The following is a 20,469-nucleotide window of genomic DNA, read 5'->3' as shown; positions in this document are numbered from 1 at the left end:
AATTTATCTCTCAGAAAATCCAATTAGTGCCTTCTCCCTTCATGGTAATTGCTGCATTTGCCCTTAAAGTATCAAGTACAATGGTGATCTGTACAGCGTGTCCACGTGTTTTTAATATATATATATATATATATATATATATATATGTGTGTGTGTGTTTCATGCAGACAAAGGAGGAGATGGTGGGGACGGTGGAGGCGGTGCAGGCGCTGCAGGTTCAGAGTGGTCACCTCCAGAAGTCAAAGGAGGGTTACCACGGGAAGTGTTTGGAGCTGGACCGGCTCAAGAAGGACGGAGCTCCACAGAAAGAAGTGGAGAAGGTCGGTGGACACTGACATCTCTGCATGTCTGCATTTTCTTTTTCTCAATTCACTTTAACAACATTTATCAGTGTGAGTTAGTAGTTTTTGTTTTCTGCCCTCACCTCAGTGCAGTAGAGGGTTATAGACACAGTTTTCAAGGAAACTACTTTCTACCAAAGAAATAGAGACACATCTTTATCTGCTGCAAGATCTATAATGTCCAGCTGAAGGTCAACTTTTTGTTCACTGTTGTATCTTTGTAGTCAGTTTGATTGCAAACCTGTTTATCTTTACTTTTTGGGTCGAGCCTTTAAATCCAGGATGTTAGAGGAACATTAGAGGAGTGGAGACCTTTTTTCTTTCTTTTTTTAACCACTGTTCCTGTTGTATTGTTGTTAAGAAGACTTCTTGTTAAGTCGACTTTTGGTTGTTTACAATGAACCAAACAAATCTGTCGTGCTGTTTTGCTGCCCCACACAACAACACAACGACATCCTATCCTGGTTTTACACAGACACAAATCTGGTTCTGTGAGTTCCTCCACTGCCGGCTTAGAGGCAGAGCAACAAAGAGCTGCCATCCTGTGCCTGCTGCACCTTCTTTTTTATTATTCAGAACAGCAATACAAAGCAGAATAGAGGAGGAACAATCCCACCTTGAACCGGGCAGGCACTAAAAAGATGTACGATAAAATGAATCCATCATTTACAGTTGCTGAAACAGATTGTCAAACAATTGAATAATAACAATCCCGTCTCAGGGTTCACTTCGTGTCGTATTCAGAGGCTTTTAGCCGTCTCTGTTTCCTTGACCCTGGAGCTCCTTGATAGTTTAAATGGATTAGATTTGCCCGGGGCCGACAATCATGGGAAACATCTTCTTTCTTTTTTTTTAGCTGCTCTGCTGTCAGACATCCACTCTGTGAACAAATGGCCGTTCTTATTCTGAAGGTGCAGGCTGGCCGCTGAATAGAAGTGGTTGTAATCACAGGACGGAAATTGTTCTCATTCAGTCACTGCTGGGCTTTTCTTTTCTTTTTTTATATTATTATTATTATTAGAGGTTTGTGAATGAGAGTCAGGAGCTGAAGGCTGACGCTTTCCCTTTTTTTTTTTCTTTTTTTCCTTTTCTCCCTCACTAGGCGGAGCTGAAGTCTAAGAAAGCAGCTGAGTCATTCGCCCTGTGCATCGAGAAGTACAACCGTGTGGGAGGAGAGTTTGAGCAGAAGATGAGCGAGTCCGCCCAGGTCAGCTCTGACTCCAGCTGGGCCCAGGGCCACTTCTTTATCCACCTCTCCCACTCTCTGATGTGATGTTTTTATGTATTTCCTCTCCTCTTTTGGGCTTTCTCCATCTCTCTCCCTCTCTCCCTCGCTCACTCACCCTCTCTGTAACCTCGCACCACACAACTCCCATCTTATCCTTTTTCATTTGTTATCCTACATCATACCTCCCCTCCAAAAAAAAAGTTGAAACCTCAACCCTCCGACTCCTGAACACCCACTCGCTCGCACATCCTGTACCCCGCTCATTACCTTTAATCACTGCCTCCACACTTCCATGGTTACTGCTGCTGTTTCCATGGAAATTTTCAACAAACCCAAATGAGTGCGTCTGTGTTTTACATGTGAAATCGTTGTGACCAATTATCTCTTCTAATAGCTTTGAGGGAAAGGGGGGGGGGTATGTGTCTAAAGATCAAAGAAGAAACAAAAAGTAAATTAGAGAAGCAGGTGTGTGTGTGTTTGGAGAAAACTTTGTCATTTCCAGTGAATGTGATTTTAGTTCAGCCTCCTCTGGATTGAACACAACAGGTACAGGAAGTGTGTGTGTGGACGCCATCAGCCTCCCTGCATCAGGCTGTTGTTGCTAAGCCAACTCTACTTTTCAGAAGTACGCCACGTTACATACTGAGGCTAAAGACTCCTCTGCTCTACTTATGGGCACCTTCTGACTATATTTGTCTTCTGTGGTGTTTACAAAGAGCTCACCTGTGTCAGGGCTCAAGCACAATAATAATAATAATAATAACTTTATTTATATAGCACACAAAGTGCTTCACAAAACAATATAAAAGAGACAAGTCACAAATGCCATAAAACTATAAGAAGTGGACCGCCCAAGCGATACAGCAACACAGGCAATACAAGAACCCAACAACAAATTGAGACTCGAATTAGAGTGCACGATGCAGTTAAAAATAATTAAAAGGGGAGTATGCATGATAAAAGCAAATAAAATGAGATACAGTAACATCAGAAAAGATGGAATAAAAAATAAACCGTATAAAGTGTAAACTAAAACAAAGAGCATCCGAGTAAAACTGTGAGATAAAATAGATCATAGGATGACATCACATAAAAGCAGGTCTTTAGAAGTGGGTTTTAAGAAGTGATTCAAAAGCCGATACATGCCTGTAGTTGCAAAGTGTAATGTTGTGCAACGATGTTACAAAATAATAGGAATTACCTTGCAGTTTGCTTTCACTGAACTTAGCATATAACTCTTGCATGGTCATCTGGTTAGTCCCAGTTGTTTTCAGTCTTTTATTAATTTGCTGACTGTTTCCTCAATTTATCTTATATTTCTATAAGTTCGCAGAAAAATACTGATAAATCCTTGAAAACAACTGCTGTCCAACCAATCTTCATATTTTACAGTAAGAAAACAGAGAAGAACCGTAAAATCCCAGACAAGAGCCAACAAACAACAAGGGTTTTTGCTCTATTCTTCCCTTCTCTTCTCTCTCTATTCTCTATTCTTTTTCTCATCCACTCGATGAGTTTGCAGTAAACGTGGCTCAGTGCTGTGGTGCAGATGAGGATGAAGCGTTGTGCTGCAGCAGGTTGACAATGCGTGAGAGTGTTTTATGTTTTGCTCTCTGCCCACATTTTGTCTGGTTAATTGGAGAAAAGGAGCTGGCAGAGGTCTAGCTCTATTCACAAGCTCACTTCCCTAACTAAGGCCAAGGCCAATACATCAAGACAATTCCCCCTGAACCAGACAGCAACAAATGAGCTGGCTGAATAAAGAGCAGGATCAAACTTAAATACTAAATCCTCTCAAATTATCACCGGTTTAACAACCTGGCAACCCGCTGCCTCCTGTGCTGGCTGACTGCCTCTCACATCTCACTCAAAGGGCTGTTTTCACTGTGATGCACATATGTGGAGTTTTTAGTTTCTTTTTTATTAGATTTTGGCTGCTGCTCCAGAAACTCATTGTATTATATAGAGACAGAGGGAAGCTGTGATTCTTTGTCTTTCTTTTATTGAGACAGAAGCAAAAAGGAAATTGAGACTAAAGCAGAAAAGTAACGCAAATAAGGACACACGCCTAGGAACTAATACAATCTCGCCTTTTTTCACGTACAGTAGAAGCATGGAGATCATTTTAGCTAAGAACGGTTTCACCAGACAGAGAAGAAATGCAACTTTTACATTGATTATGCTGTAACAAGCAGCTAGAATACTTGGTAACCCTTTAATTTATCTGCCGTTAATTACAAGATATAGCCAAGAAATAACAATTGCATCATAATGTCTAGAGATAGCCTAGAAATAACAGTCAATTTCATAGTAATGTCAAGAAATAGAGCCAAGAAATAACAATTGATTGCATGTGGAATCTTTAGCCTTCATGAAAAACATGACATTACTATGAAATTGACCGTTGACATTGACATTGCTTTGCACTTAATTGTTATTTCTTGGCTATTACTAGACATTATCATAATTAACGGCCTGGAAATTAAAGAGTTACCAAATATTCTAGCTGCTTGTTGCAGCATAATCAGTGTAAAAGTTGCATTTCCTTTCTGTCCAGTGAAACTGTTCTTGGCTAAAATGATCTCCATGCTTCTCAGGGAAACAGCTGTTTTTAGGTAAACATCTTTGCTCTGATGACATTTAGTTGTTTTTTGAAAGGATTTAATTTGGAGAAAAAAAAGGTCAGAGGAAGAGATGAACCCACTCGGAAAGATAAAATGAGTCAACAGTTTATTTCCTTGTGTTTGTTTGAGCAGAAGTTTCAGGAAATTGAGGAGGCTCACCTGCGACAGATGAAACAGCTGATCAAAGGTTACTCCCACTCCATCGAGGACACCCACGTCCAGGTGGGGCAGGTACGTACGTTCACGCTGAATCCTGCTCCAATGACGAACTCATCCGTTTTCACACTGCTTTTCTAAAAAACATATATATTTCTGGCTTTATAAAGAACTAAATAATCACTCTGCTCATCTCCACTGCAGGTCCACGAGGAATTCAAGCAGAATGTGGAAAACATCGGCATCGATAACCTCATCCAGAAATTTGCAGAGCAGAAGGGCACGGGCAAAGAGCGGCCAGGTACGGTGAAACTCCCCGAGGAAGAGATCTGGCTCTTTTCCAACGGCAGCAAGGATATAAAAGAAATATAAAAAACAGCTGTTTACATAACAATGAAAATATGGAAGCACCCACAATGAGTATTATGGAGGTGGAAAGATCCGTAGTGACAAAATACAAATGCCCACATGACGGTTGTGTGCGTGTGTGTTGTGGATGTTTCTTATTCATGTCAAACTGCCTCTTGTCTGCAGCTCTGGTTGGTTTTGAGGAGTATATGACAGTTTTGGCTCCTGAAGGTGGAAAGAAGAGTCGGGCAAAAGCCTTCAGGATCCCCGGCCTGGGCAAGAGGGACAAAGAGCCAGACTCCACGTGAGTGTGCACACCTGTAATACACTCCATAGTCCCTAGACCTTTAGCTCTACATCGAACATCACAACTAAGGCCCAATCCCATTTCTACCTCTCAGCCTGTTTAGCACGTTCACATCAGGAGTATGTAGGAGTGTCCTGACTTCCATAAACCGCACAAGCAACCAATGAGACACATGAATGTTTGAATGTTTTTGGCATTAATAAGGAATTGACAACCACTTTGTTATGTTCAACCTTGTGTCCAGATATTACAACATCATTCTTCATAGAGGAGTTTTAAATAGATCGCCAACATGCTGTCTGTCACATTTACCAAGATCTCATCCTTATTGCTGATTTGCAAAACACATTTATGTCTCATACAGAAGCTGATGTTTGAAATTCAACTCCAGCAACAGCAAATTAGTTTTATAGTGACAGCAGAAAGTGATTTACAACAAATGTAAACAAATGATAACACGACCAGATCAGTATATCACAAGAAGCATTAGAGACACCGTTCGATTTCCAGATATTAAAGTTAGGCTAAGGCTTTAAATAAGTGTAGGAATATGAGTTATTTCTTAAGTATAGAGAGAGTTTTTGTTTTGTCTGATAATAGAAGAAGAGTAGTTCATCCCTGATAATGTCTGTCTGACTGAGAGGTTACATCTTATAGTTGAAACAAGTATTTTAAGTTTGTGGATTAGTTGTCTGATAAAAGACAACACAGGCCAGGGGGCAGTTTTTATTTCCATTTATCATCACAGAGTTTCTTGGTGTTATTCTCTTAATCTGAGCTCAAGGACAGAATTAAAAACATTGACTATGTCAAGAAAGAAATAATCTTTTTTTGTTGTTGTTGTTGTGGTAAATTCCACAAATCAAAAATCAAAATGTCTACTGCTTTTTATTATTCGTCACTTTATTGTAATCTATGTTTATAATTCCTGTAGGAGTGAGTCCATAGATAACTGAGCTGGATAACCCACTAGTCTTGACTGGTGCAGGCCACACATCTTCTGAAAGTGAATCTCGATCCTTGTTTTTTGCCGCTGGCTTCAGTCTGAGTTATAGCTGAATAACGAAAACCAAAAATACATCTTTCTGTGTTTTTATATTTGCAGGGATTCAGCTGTGACGGAGGCACCGGTGAGTATCTGACACGACGTTCACCCAAACACTGCAGCTCTGAAGGGGGAGAGAGAAGGGGCTGTGATCAAGTGTGTGTGTGTGTGTGTGTTTGTGGGGGAGAAAGTGAGGTGTGTGTGTGTGGGGGGTGAAGTCATTAGTGTGTGTGATAATGACGTGACCGAAGGTGTGGGGTTTCCCAGGTTTATTCCAGGACTTCTGGGAAGAGGTTTAGGAGATAATGTTGCAGCTAGAGAGGAAGTGCATGACTCCGTGACAGCCAGGTGTGTGTTTGTGTACATGTCTGCCTGTGTGAGCGCGTGCATGTGTGTGTGCGTGTGTGTTGGATTGTGTGTGAAAGGGCCTTGGACGCTGCCAGAAAACTATCTAACAGGCTGATGTGGAAGCAGAGAGTAAAGAGTAGATCACAGAGGGTATTGGGTTTCTGACTGCAGTGTGACAGCTACAAGCAGAGGTCACTTAAAAACCAGTTGCATAACACGATACATGCACTGAAACTCACATTCCCATTTAAAATAGTTAATATTAAGAGTGTTTTAGCTTTAAGGGTGACGTAGAAAGCAATAAACAACCATCATAACTATATCAGAGTTATTACAAACACATGCTGGTGTCAGCCAGTCAGCAGGAGTTATGTTTCTGACCACATGGCCAAATGTTAAGTCCAGTATTTACACTTCTTTTCAGCTCTGTTTTCCACGTCCTGTGAAAAATATCTGTCTGTTTCCTGCTAGAGGTTCGACTGTCTTCGCCATCTGCTTGTTAAAAACTTTGTCTGTTCACCATTTGGGTGCTGGACAAGTTGGGTTAAATGTGCAGTGAGAGAATGAACGTGATGGTGAAGTTAAAGCGGCTGCTGAAATGGAGGATGATGGTGACAGTTTTACATTTCAGGATGGTTTGATGACTGCCTCATAAATTCATTCGGTTTTAAAGCCCGGTGTCTAACTGCAGTTACATTTATCTCCTTTAATGTGACTTTTATGTCCCGATCAGACTCCAGGAAGCATCCACTAGACTTGTTGGAGTTTTCCTCAATTGGATTTTGATCTGACAGAAAAAAAGTCGATCACTTGCTTGCTGCAGTTTCACTCACGTCATGTCAACTCTGGCCTCTTGAGGTCTGTTACTGAAATCAGATCTATTGAAACACCATCTTTATATGTCTCCACTCAGTCTAAAAATAGCTGCTCGCACACTGGAGCTGCTGGAGTGCATGTCTGCTTTTCCTCAGGTCTTATTTTGCAGATCAAATGGCTGCAGCTGATGTACACTCTCCAGACATCCTGGCGTAATGACATGGTTCACATCAAACTGGAGAAAACACACTTCTGCCTATAGCACAAACAGCTTTGTTGGACCTGTTGGTTAAATGTACAACACACACACACACAGCTTGAGGACCCGGTCTGTGGTCTGTGGTCTGTGTAAACACTGAGGAACACGATGGAAATAAGTCCAGGATATGTTGTTGTAGTATTTTTGCAGATGTACTGGAGTGTTGTCAATAACCTTAAATCTGTCTGCAGGCCTCCGATACAACGCTGAACTCAGTTCCCCTCAAAAAAAAAAGTTTATAACACATTAAAAAGTCTTCCATTTCATTTGCGGAGGTCTTTAATACTTTTTTCTCTCCCACTTTAGACTTTATTATTTCTCACCTTTGGCTAGGAAACTCATTGACTCATAATTGACAAGTGTTCATTTTAATGAACAATTAAAAGATAAGTTGCTAATTTGTTAATTTAATTGTTCAGTCCATCTGACAAATCTTCTGCTGCATGTCCAGGTCCACAATTGGCTGGATGTTGAAACAATAGGAGACAAGTCACATTGGACCCCCAGCCCCTAACCGCCACCTAGACTTAAAGGGATAGTTCAACATTTTGGCAAATTGGCCCATTGCCATAATCCCTATAGTTTTAGCAGTAGGTTCATTATATTACCTTTAATTGTCGATGCAAGCTGTTTTTAGAACGGCGGAGCAGAGCCGCAAGCTGCTCAGAGCTACGCTACGGAGGCTCATGGGATTTCTTGGTTTCCCTCATCAAACTCATCAAGTACACAATCCAACAACTCCAAAACGCTCTGGTGGACAAGTTGTGACCTGCACATTCACCACGCTATGAGATAATAACGGAGCGTTACCAGACAGAGTCGTTTTACAGGTAAATTCATGCAAAACCGCTGATGCGCGTTCCAGTCAAAGGCAGTTTTTGGCAAGCAGTCTCTGCATTTGCCTCCTAACTCCTAAGACTATAGGAACTATGGCAATGGGCCAATTTGCCAAAATGTTGAACTATCCCTTTACAGGGAAAAGCAAGTCATCTGTTGTGATTTTGCATCTGTTAATGTTAATTTTGTGTCTATTTTAGGAAAGCTTTTAGTGACTGTCACATCTGCTCTCTGTAGGCTTCAAGTGACCTCAGTTGACTTGTTATATTGCTAAGTATTACCGGCACGTACAGATGGAAATGTCTACAAACTCATGCACTTTGTTAAAAAAAAGTTATCCGTCATTGTTGGACTGTGAAAGAGCTGCTGAGGTGTAAACTGTGTGATATTATTTAAAAAAAGGTCTTTAAGAGTCTCACATTTCATCGGGCTCCACAGAAAAAGCCTGAAACAGTTGTGGTGCTCTATTTATTCATTCAGCCACACTCTCAATAGAAAGCTGTCAGTGGTTCATGTAGCTGCAGCTACTGTTACACAACATGACAGAGCACTTCTGTGTGTCAGATATGTGGCTGAAGTGCCATTTGTCTCGGTGTTGCTGACACAGCGTGTGTGTGTGTGTGTGTGTGTGTGTGTTCCCGTGTGTGTGTAGAATTCACCCCTGGAAGTGGACGACGAAGGATTTGTCATCCGAGCCGACAGCACCCAGAATGATATCCTTTTTCCTGCTCACACTTGCTCAGTCTGGAATCTGCAAACACTTTGTTTTTGTTTTTTCTTTCTCAATATTGTGTTAGTCGACTTTTTATTTGTTTTGTTTTTTGGAGAAACAGAACAAATATTTACAGAAGCTCTCCTCCCATCAGTCTTGGTGAAAAGAAACAAAGTCATAAAGCAAAATCAATGAGTATACGTATATTGGAAAAGAAAACTACAAAAGAAATATACATGTAAAATAATACACAATAAACATTAGCACTGTAAATTCTGTCCAATCAGTTTCACTCATGCCGTCATAGAAATCAAAGTCACACAGATTAAGTTTGATTTGTTGTTGTAAAACATTAAAGGAGCTACTTGTAGGTCTTGCTCTACTGTAGCTACTTTGCTAACGTTGGCCTTAACAGCTGTTCTGCTCTTTCCAGTGTAGAGCAAATGTTGTTAGTTCAGTATCAAACTTTGTTCCTTTATTCTCCAACAGCTGTGTCCAGAGGTGGAAAGAAACACCAACACATATAGGCTACACTGTTTTCTTCCACTGAAGTTAGCACGCTTACAGCAAACAGCTACTGTAGCTCTTGGCCAGTGCTGTTCGTTCGTTGATTTGTATTTTCCATCTTTTTATTCCCATTTGCTGTTTTCTTTCTACTGTTAACTTTCTAAATAGTGCATTAAAAGAGTAAAAAGTAAAAAAGTATAATAATTATATGAAGCTTTTCACATTTCTGAAGCAGGAATCTGCAAATGGTTACTGATAATAATGATTTTAATTCATTAAAACCTGGATCTGCTTAATTTTCTGTAAGTCTATAAATAAATAAACTAAATATTATCTGTATCTATTAAATAAAAATGAATCGGCAGCAGTTCAAAACAGAAAACGGTGCCGTCCTCAAACTGAATGTATCCACTTTAGTTGAGAAACCTACAGATTTCTAAATATGCCATTACTTTATCAGCTCACATGACAAAACTATCAAACTAAAGCTCACGAGGCGGCTGAATTGACTCGATAACGACCTCTGACTGAGACGGAGATGTTTCAAATGAAGCGTAATCTAAAAGGTCGGAGGTGAGGGTCGGGGTTTGAGCAATTTGTTCGCCCAATTGGCTTCATTCACGGCCTCATTAACTAGAGCCAGACAATTATAAAGATCTTAATCCCATTTGTAGCCTAAATGCATTCTCCTTGTTGAACCCAGACGTGGTCCGGCTGAACTGAGCCGCCTGTCGATAACCTGTCCTGACTCTGCAGCCCTGACTCATTTATCAGTGGCTGCTCTTTTTTAGTGCTGACTGATGGTGGAATAACAACTCATTCATCAAAGGCTTCCTCGTGCAATGATCTTGCAGTAAACCACAAGGTACAAACACACAAAAACGCGACACGACACGACACAAACACGTGCAGCACAGAGTGGAGTCCAAACTGAAGAGGAAGAGGAGGGGGAGTGCCATCATATCTAAAAGTGACAGGAAGTGGTGGTTTGGCTGTTTGACAGCTCCGCAGCCATCAGCTCCAACACACACTCTGCAGTGCTGCTGCTCCTGTCTGTGTTTTTGTATGTGTGTGTGTGTGTGTGTGTCTCTGTATCTGTGCTGCTGTGCTTGTTCCTCTGCTCTTCTGATATTATCAATCTCACTGTGAATCAAATTACTGCTTTGTCTTTGAGGAAGTCACAGCAGTTTGTCCAAATACTAATATTCTCCAATGAGCCGGGGTAATAAAGCTCCTGCTTGCTGCTTTGTAATCTGCTCTCATGCATTTTATTTATTTTTTTTGGCTTTATTGGTTTTCTTTTTGAATGATGGTCTGATCTTGGGATGTCACAATTATAGATTTTCTTGGTACGAGAGAAATAATCACGGTATTACGGTTATCACGATTATTATGCATTAATTAATTTGACAACACTACAGTATGAATGTGTAAAATCAAATATAGTCCAAATATAATTACATTACTGATTATATACACAAAATGTTTGAAGTATCTATCAATTAATAAGGACTTAATATCTCTTTTTGGAGGGATTAAGACTTCCTCTGCCAAACTTTACCACTCGGGCACGTTGTCTCTGTCTCAGAAAACAAAATTACGCACACAGTTTTTGTTGTGTAATTGTAAAAACAAGTAATCGTGACATCCCTAGGATCTATCTGATGGAATACGGTTTCCTCTCTTGTTGTGACTCCTCATCCCTGAAAAAGCGTGTTCTCCTTGACCCCGCTCTCTCTTGTCTCCGTACGCTGCTCCGATGAGAAGGAGAACAACTTCTACTCTAGCGATTCAGATTTCGACGACGAGGAGCCCAAGAAGTTCCACATCCAGATCAGACCGGTCGCCAGCAGCAACCGTAGTAGCTCCGCCGCCACCGAGAAGGAGCTGAAAGCCACCGTGGGGGCGCTGACCTTACCGCCCAACAGAGGCGTACGCCAACAGGTTGTGTGTGTTTTGGTCTCTCTGTGTGAGGCATTATGTTTTTCTGTTTTTTGTTTTTTTACTCAGGCTGCAAGATGATTGACATGTTTGTTGTTGTTTCATACTTGTCTGACTGTTTTGTTAACTTAGGACTGACAGGACGTAGCGCTGTGTTACATTTCCTCTAGTTCATTATCAGAATCAAAAATACTTGATTAATCTCTATTGGGAAATTGTTTTGTTATATTACTCCACTCAAATTATACAAATATAACAATAATGGAAATAATAATGTAACCTCCAATATTCAAAATATAAAACAAACCCTGCCAATAGTAACACACCTAGTCTATTCATATTTACACAATTTACAAGCCAATTACAATTAATTATCTATAGACTTCTTTTTCAGTATTACTTCATCATACAGGGACACAGGTGCACATGACTGGTCAAGATAACCCCAACATATAAACATGTAATATCAGTGCAAAATAGATATTTATATGTTAAAGCAGAAGTAAGTGATCCGGTCGTTTTGGCTAACTTCTTGTCAGCCGATGGAGTTAGCAGTCCCCGCCCTCGTCCCTACGTCACCACATTCACGCGCATCCCTTGGCTGCACACACAGAGAGGACCGCCCCTTTATGCCGTTCTCTCTCCTCATTGGATAAAGGTTGTAGGATACAAGGAAAGTTTTCTCCTCGGCTTACAGCAGAGCAGAGTGACTGACAGACCCGTGTTTTGGACCGAACACTCTATATAAGTGATTGCCATTGGAAGATATAACTATTTAAGACTTATATTAACACAAACATTCCACTTACTTCTGCTTTAATAAATGTAGATTAAGATTGTTATAAAATCCCCTGAAATGACCACAAAACCAACAATGATGCGTTTTCACTGACTGACCAAAACTAACCTGCACCAACTTAACCAGCGGTAACTTCAGTCTTGGTCTGCACCATTAAGGCAGTATTAAAATGAGAGAGGGAATTATTTTTGTCATAATGTGCTTCGTTAATAAAGTCTAAATGTCCAGAATAAAGTTGAAATTTGAACATTTTAAAACATGATATGATATCAGTTAAGTATACAGTCGCACTCCACTCCTAATTTGACGGACAAGAGAGGAAATTTTGACTTCGCTCTTGACTATTTCAACTCTATTCTCAAGTTTTGTCTCGACGATGAAAAAAAATCTCCCTCCTCTTTTTTGGTTTCTTAAGTGGCCCTAATATTCCTCCGTAGCACAGTAGAGCATCATCACTGTGTAAAAAAAAAAGACTAAAAACACATGAGTGAATCAGGTCACTGCTCTGGTGACATGTTCCTTTTATTATGACGAACACAGATGCTGCAGTTTATTTTCAGCCGATCCCACCTTCACTTTATCGCTGCTGTAAACACTCACTACTGCTCCAAATGGATGTTAATGTGCCTCTGACAGTGGCCTCCCAACAAATGCACTGTTGTTCAGCCCTGTTTGTTTTTCATCAGTGGGATAGAGAGGCTGGGAGTTATTAAGGAACCAACTGCCACTTTGTTGGGATTTGTTGACAAATTCTTCAAAGTCTGTCCTCCGTGTGTTGACCAAATCTGTCCCTTCTCTCCGTCTTCCAGGTGTCAGTCAAGCGTCATCTCTCCAGTAAGTTTCAGCTTTTTAGAAAGTTTTTCTCAGAGCTCGTTACTGTGCAGAAAAATCTCTTTCCTCACACATAAGGTGATGGGAAACGGTTCAGTCTCTGTGTTTGTGTGTGTTTGAGCACAGACTCCTGAATGCTGTTTGTCTTCTGTCGCGTCTCTGCAGGAAACTCGAGTACGGCAGGAGGCCGATCGGAAGAAGGCGAGGCTGCTTCCCACAGAGGTGAGTCCCTCCTACGGTTATTATTTATTATTTATCCATCTACCTGTTTGTTTCTCCACCCCTCCATCTGTGCTTTACCTTTTTGAAACCTCTGTTTTTGAATATAAACTATTAGTTTATTAATAGATTAGTCATCAACTGTTTCACTGTTTTGTGATGAATCAATCATCAATCAGGCTGTATTTGTATAGCACTTTTCATGCCCATGGCAGCTCAAAGTGCTTCACATGATAAAAACAAGCAATATAGGGAACACATATTGGAAGACATAGATGATCTATAAACCAAAAGATGAGTCTATTAATCAAGTAGTTGCTCCCCTAGTTTAGTATTTCTTTTATCTAACAGTGTTAAAGCACTAAAAATGAAAGTCCAGAGTCTAGAAAAGGCTGGAAACTGTCTCTCACACTCTCACACAGCCACATTAGTACCATCAGTGCTCCTCCATCTCTCGACCTGCGACCTGTGTGGCTCCATGTCTCTCCCTCCGACAGCAAATCTCTTCATTGGCCGACCTTGCATGAACAGCCACCCTCCATTAGTCACACACCCCGGCCCCTCGGCTCGTGCTCCACAACATGTTTTATCAGCGACAGGTTCATTAGCTGCCAGAAGGTTCAGGCTGCAGCTGGAGGCTACAGTACAACCTGCCGCCTCGCAGCAGCAGCAGCAGCAGCAGAGACTCTCTCTCCCTTAAATCCAGAGTCGACAGGATTAACACAGAGTCCCTGATTAAAGCGGTTACTCTGCAGTGACAGCGGCGGTGGCTGGAGCTGAGTGAGACCGGGCTAATTGCTGGTATTTATCACAGAGAAGGTAATGGCTGATGGGTTTTCCCCTATGTCGCCCCATCGCGGCCTTCCCCCACCTCAGCACCGTGATGAAGAGCACAGTGCTGCCGATTAGTCCTGATTAGGGAGCGTCCGCTGCAGTGAGTCACTGAGTCTCATTGTGTGTGTGTGTGTGTGTGGTTGCAGATGGAGAGCAGGAGGGCCTACGCAGGTCCACCTCCAGTCCCGATCACAGCAGGTGAGGAGGCTCTGCGCTTCATGTCATCTCTCTTCCTTCTTCGTCTTCATATCTGTCTCTCAGCGGTGCAGAGAGAGAGACGTATTTAGATGTCACACTGCGTCATCAGTGGCCTTTACACCGTTCGTTCTGAAGCTTTTCAGGTTTCAAACCTCACAGCCTTCTTATTTTTGGCCAGTGTAGAGTGTTACCTCTATCACCTCATTGCTCACCTCGTTCTCTACCCTTTTTCTTAACCTGTGACCAAACACTTTTCACACTTTCTGCACACAAGCTTGGAAATGAACAGGTCAACTGTTCTTCAAACCTTTTGATTACAGGTCTTATTTTGCAGCGAACTTGTTGTAATTCTCCAACCAGAAGGTCAGAGTGATAGTGAACCCAAAGTTACGGAGACACAAACATAGAAAGTTCATATAAGGCCTGTGGACTCGCCTGTTATCGGGAGAAGTAGAGCTTTCAATCGATTAATAATTTGTTAAGGTCGAAGTGTCCTGTGGGCGGTGTGGTGTATTTGGAAAGGATGATTTCCTCTGTAGTTCAAGGAGAGCAGCAAGCAACACACTTCATTTTAGTAAGAGAAGCAACACGAAATATACAGTCCCATGATATAGACTTTATAGGCTCCATATAAACATTTATAAGCTGCTATAATGTCGTTAATTAGTCCTGTGGACTCCTGTATAAACCGATTATTAATGATAATATAGTAAAATACAGTTATAATAATATAAAACATGTCTTAAAAAAGTACAAGTCTTTTTTTTTTTTACCCCAGAAGCCCATTATACCTTTTATACTCTGTCACCTCTCCAAGATGTTGTACCTTTAATGGATCTCAGCCCTGAGTTAAACCTGCTCTGGACACTCAGGTCTATACAGGCTCTTCTAGTTACTTAAAATAAATCTGGCTGCTACAATAAAACCTCAAACTCTGCTTCAATAAGCCCCGCTGGCACCAGAGATTTATCCCTGAACAGACACAGATTCTTTCACTCTGTAACACAGAGGGATGATCCCTCAGAGCATCTACGAATGTGCCCACTTACCTCACAACTTTCACTGTTCTAGATGAAGCCAATCTGGAGCAATCTCACAGCTGTAAAACGATCCCTGTGTTTATATGTATTATTTTATAACAGATGAACGTAGTGCACCCGCATCAGAGATCTTACTATGTCATGATGAGAAACACTCATCAGGTTTGTTGTTGTTTCACACTCTCTCCCTCACCGCTCTGAGCTCCGTCTTAACTCCACGTCTGATCCGTCCAAATCCAATTCCCCAGTTTCCTCTTTTCTCACTTTACACCCACACTCCTGTTCTCTCGCTCCCCTTTTATGGCACTTTCTTCCTCACCACTCCTCCACTCCACCTGATTTTTTCCCCCCCTCGTTTGTTGTTGTTCCTCTTGCTCTTTTCTGCAGGTTGAGCTCGACAGCGTCGGGTTCAGACAGTTTGTTCGGACCGCCGCTGGAGTCGGCTTTCAAGTCCAAAAGCTTCGATGGTCGGGACCAACTCAGAGAGCAGAGCGCGTTCGGTGTTTCTGAATGTGAGAGAAGTAGTATTTACGGTATTTTTGGAAAACTTTTGCATTTATGTCCTTTTTAATCATTTTAATTGCTTCACAATGCTTTTCTATTTTCAGTTCAAGCATCTTATTAAGACAAAGATTAAAGATACAGCCCCACTGATCTTCTGCAGTAAGGTAGAGCAGCGTGTATGGAGCCTGAGAGACAAGATCCAGGGAAAATAATACACATTTGTGTAATGATAATGCATTTTATTTGGTTAAGCACTTTTACAGACACTCAAAGTCGCGTTACATAAGAAAACAGAACAAAGAACAAACATACGCAGCTTTACCAACTAATATCTTTGCTCATGGGAACCATCGCCACAAAATGGCGAGGGAACATTGTTGAATAAGAGAAATGAACCTGAAACAATTAAAAAAAGATCTAATAAAGTGGAGGGCACACGTCTCCTCCATCCCACAGTGGATATTTTGCCCTTGGCAAGTGGAAGTAGCATTTAAAGTGTTTTTTTTTGTATAAAGACGTGAAGATGAGTCAGGCTCCGTTCAGCTGATTTATATTTGCCACAGTTAATAGTTGAAACTAATGGGAATGATCCCATTAATTCTAGGCTTTGACAAATGAGACCCGCCACAGCTGAAGTCCAGAATTAATGCAGGAGTCTGTGAGCCAGTTTCTTAAAGCCAAAGTCACTCTGAGATGACCCGAGGCGGTGGGCTGCTGATGTAAAGGTTGATTTCCTTCGCACCATCTCTCAAAGATGAAACCTGATTTTGTGAATATGCAAATTTGGATTTAACGTCTAATATCCAGACAGAAATACTGTCTGTCTCATATTTGGTGCTGCGTGCGTGGTAACGACTTCCTCTTTGTCCTCAGTGTTGAATTCTTCACTGCAGGTGATTAAAGTCTAATTACACTTTTATGAGTTCTTGGTTTCTCTCTGGCGTTGACGGCATCCTCTGTATTTTTTTATAGAGATGCACCGATCCGATACCTGGATCAGATATCGGCTCCGATGTTGACTAATTAGCTGTATCGGATATCGGATGAATGAGGCCAATCCAGCATTCCGATCCAGTCATTTCTTTTTTATTAATATCATACACAGCAATACAGTTACAGCGATCTAGTGTTATTTATTTCTTTTTGCTGCTAATGTACACTTTGTTATTTGTTAATAAATAATATTAAGTAGCCTACATTTATATCTGTGATAATTTGTTACCTTTTTTTAACTCACTTTTAACTTACTTATTTAAGGCTTAATGTTTATGTCAAGCCTGATGCCTTCACTCACATGGCAAGGTTCATTCATTCGACAGTAGTATCGGATCGGTATCGGGTATCGGCCGATACGCTCAGCCCAGGTACCGGTATCGGATTGGATCGTAAAAAACTGGATCGGTGCATCTCTAATTTTTTTTATATCTGTTCATTTCAGACGCCGCCTTCTCATCCGACTCCTCGTCTCCCGAGAACGTCGAAGACTCCGGTCTGGACTCGCCGTCCCATCAGCCCCTGGGGCCGTCTCCTGAGCCGGTGGGCTGGGCGGCGTGGCCCCCCGTGTCGCAGAGCAAAGAGCAGACTCAGACGCTGGGTCGACCCGTGGACCCCTTCCTCTCCGCTTTCCGTGACCCCTCCCCCGGCCGCAGCCCTCACCTGCAGGACGACCTCGCCACCGCCTGGTCCATCGCCCCGTCTCGCCCCTCCCCTCGCGTCCCCCCGGAACTGGACCCCTCGTCGGTGCAGTTCCCCGCCTTCTCTCAGACGCTGCCGCCGCCGGAGATGGAGTCGTCGGTGTGGAACTGTAAGCACATCCCCCCCGAGGACCCCTTCCTCGCCGCGTTCGAGAGGACCGTCGCCCAGGAGACCATAAACCTGTCGGACGCTTGGGCGCGCCCGCCGCCTCGCCCGAACCAGGAGGCGGGGGGCAACAGGGGGATGGAGGTGCGAGGAGACCCGTTCTCCATCCCGCTCGCAGACACTAAGACGCTCCCGGCCCCCTCCTCCTCCTCCTCCTCCTCGTCCTCCTCCAATCGCAAAGACAGAGACAGGAAACGAGACCGCAGCCTGCCGCCGCCTATTACCTCCGACGACCCGTTTGCCATCACGATGATCGGCAGCCCGACGCACCAGTCGTCTCTGGCTGCGGCGGCCGGGTTGATCCCTCCGCACAGCAGCAGCAGCAGCAGCAGTGTGATCGGCGGCGGCGTTGTTGGCGTTGGCGGCGGCTCCGTCAACAGCAACAGACTGGGACTGGATGTAAACCCTCAAAGCTCTTTACCCGCCGCCCAGACAAAGAAGGAGTTGATGCACTGGAACTCGGTCCACAACCCGTTCAGCGAGAGCGTCTCCAAAACGCAGGGAGAGGGAGGGGGGAAAGGAGAGGGAGGGGCCGCCGCCGCCGCCGCTGCAGGGGGGGACAGGAGGAAACATCGATCGTCAGAAAGCGAGCCGCGCAGGAACGCCCCGCCGCTCACCAGGCACTCGGGCCCGCAGGAGGATCTGTGTTTCTCTACGGACAAAGACCAGGACTGCCTGGACCTGAACACTCAGATCGGCTGCGTCAGCTCCCACAAGGGTACGGAGACGCTTCACTGCTCCTCCTCACATGAAGTATCAAATAAGAGCTCAGTTAAAATACTCAAGTATAGTTTTGAGGAACTTGTACTTGAGTATTTGGCAACACTTTATAATAACAGTGCACTTTAAGCATCATTTATAAAGTATTCCTTCCTACACTGATTCTAATTATGATGTAATTTATAAAAAACTGTTATAAATGTTTAACTCCGGATCAGTAGGCTCATCTATAATACATTTAATGACTGTATTTTCTTTCTTTTTTTTACTTTTTATTTAGTATTTTCAATTTAAGAGAAAACAAGTTGGCAACTGTCAAGTAAATAAAACAAACGACAAACACAGACGACACAAACACAGACGAAAACATGGGGGCTCCTCGGTTGATAATCCTATATATAATGTCAAGTGTCTTTACTTGTTAATGTGTAGCGTCCTCAATTGTTTTGATAAAAGCCAAGTCCATTTCTCCCATTTCCTGGGAAAATGATTGTATTTTCATACATATAGATTATGGATTCAGCTTTTATAAATCAAGTATGATATCTAATACAAACCCATTTATTCAGGAGATGTCAGTGGTTCGTAAGTTGTTAGTGAGTGTTTAAATAGATTCATTAAATAGAATAGATATTAGGTTATAGAATATGTACTTAATGGTGTCTATGGCTAAAAAATGCGTTATAAACTATCAATTATGTATTCAATAATGCTTAATAGAGTGTCGTTATTATAAAGTGTTCTTACAGTAAGTATTTCTGTTTTGCTGCTTAGTACATTTATTTATATACTGCTACAGCCACAGAGAATTCTGGATTCTGATTGGTTGAAAAGTATGAATTCATTTCTGGTGGCAATGCACTAAGGTTAAATATTTAAATATTATTAAATATTTTCAATTAAATGTCATCGTAGCTGCTTATGTCTTACAAATATCTCCCGAGAATAAACAGCTACAACAAAAAGTACCATCGGAAAATAACTGTAGATACTCTTCATTAGTGACCTTCATCTGACCTGCAGTCTTATCAATAATCCAAATCCGTATTATGTGGAGGAAAAATCTCTGAAGGATCATCAGACACCAACAAGATGTTAAATCCCTCAATTAAACCAATCCAAATAAAATGTCACGAGGTTTGGTGCCAGCTTGTTTTGGCAGTGTGGGCCTGGCTGCTCTCAGCACCAGTTGTGACTGACTTTGGAGCTCGCCGCCGGCGCAACCGCCACCCGTCGTACTCCACGTTCCTGGTTGTACGATCCAAATCGGCTCTTGAGTCATTTCCATCTTTTTTCCTCTGTCTCTTTGTCTTTGGAAGGATCCAAGCACAACTTCAGACAGGACACGTCTGAAGTGGTGGCAGCTGCTCCTCCTCAGAGGGCGACCCGGGCCAAGAGGACTTCAGGCCGACTCAGCGGCTGTGAGAGGGTGAGTGACCAGCTGTGACTCAACAGTGCTGCCAGTGTCATCAATTAGTATTTAGTATTGGTATTTGTTGTTTTTTTTAATTTTCTTATGACATTATGACTTTTTAAATGTCTTGAAAGCTCAGTCTACAGCAGGGGTCGGCAACCTTTGTGACATGGAGAGCCAGTTTGTGTCATTATCAACAATGACGTAATGTCAAAATACAAAGAACATTTCCAACAAACCTGGGATTTTAGTCTATCCACATACACATTCAGTCATACACTGCCGTCCAAAAAAAAAGAAAAAAAAAAGTCACCACTTCACTTGGATTTAACTAAGCTAATAGGTAAGAGCCTCCCATTGGATAATTACTGCATGGATGATTATGTTTCATCTGGCAACAACTTATCTAACCCTAACTGATGCAGTCTCCCTTCTTAAACAACAAGACACCTGTGGTCGTGGAAAATATGTCAATCTTTTTCAAAAGGGTCAAATTATTGGCATGAATCAAGCAAATAAAACATCTAAGGAGACTGATGAGACTAAAATTGGGTTAAGAACTGTCCAACGCATTATTATAA

At 42.1% G+C, this 20,469-nt stretch overlaps 1 protein-coding gene across 1 annotated transcript in view; it reads left to right on the top strand.

The window, feature by feature from the left end:
• The window catches only part of fcho1 (FCH and mu domain containing endocytic adaptor 1), a 70,531-nt gene that overhangs the window by 41,132 nt on the left and 8,930 nt on the right, over positions 1 to 20,469 (top strand). Inside the window, exons 6-19 of the mRNA XM_085774827.1 lie at positions 168 to 320; positions 1,444 to 1,548; positions 4,326 to 4,424; positions 4,554 to 4,650; positions 4,884 to 5,001; positions 6,110 to 6,134; positions 8,962 to 9,022; positions 11,279 to 11,472; positions 13,078 to 13,102; positions 13,265 to 13,321; positions 14,299 to 14,350; positions 15,778 to 15,902; positions 17,333 to 18,472; positions 19,794 to 19,903. Of these exons, the coding sequence (XP_085630953.1) occupies positions 168 to 320; positions 1,444 to 1,548; positions 4,326 to 4,424; positions 4,554 to 4,650; positions 4,884 to 5,001; positions 6,110 to 6,134; positions 8,962 to 9,022; positions 11,279 to 11,472; positions 13,078 to 13,102; positions 13,265 to 13,321; positions 14,299 to 14,350; positions 15,778 to 15,902; positions 17,333 to 18,472; positions 19,794 to 19,903 (2,361 nt within the window). The remainder of the gene's footprint in view (positions 1 to 167; positions 321 to 1,443; positions 1,549 to 4,325; positions 4,425 to 4,553; positions 4,651 to 4,883; positions 5,002 to 6,109; positions 6,135 to 8,961; positions 9,023 to 11,278; positions 11,473 to 13,077; positions 13,103 to 13,264; positions 13,322 to 14,298; positions 14,351 to 15,777; positions 15,903 to 17,332; positions 18,473 to 19,793; positions 19,904 to 20,469) is intronic.

Source organism: Trachurus japonicus, chromosome 4 (assembly GCF_045865225.1).
Source record: "Trachurus japonicus isolate A0001 chromosome 4, Traja_1.0".
Taxonomy (NCBI): Eukaryota; Metazoa; Chordata; class Actinopteri; order Carangiformes; family Carangidae; genus Trachurus; species Trachurus japonicus.
This window is presented reverse-complemented; position numbering and strand designations above follow the sequence as displayed.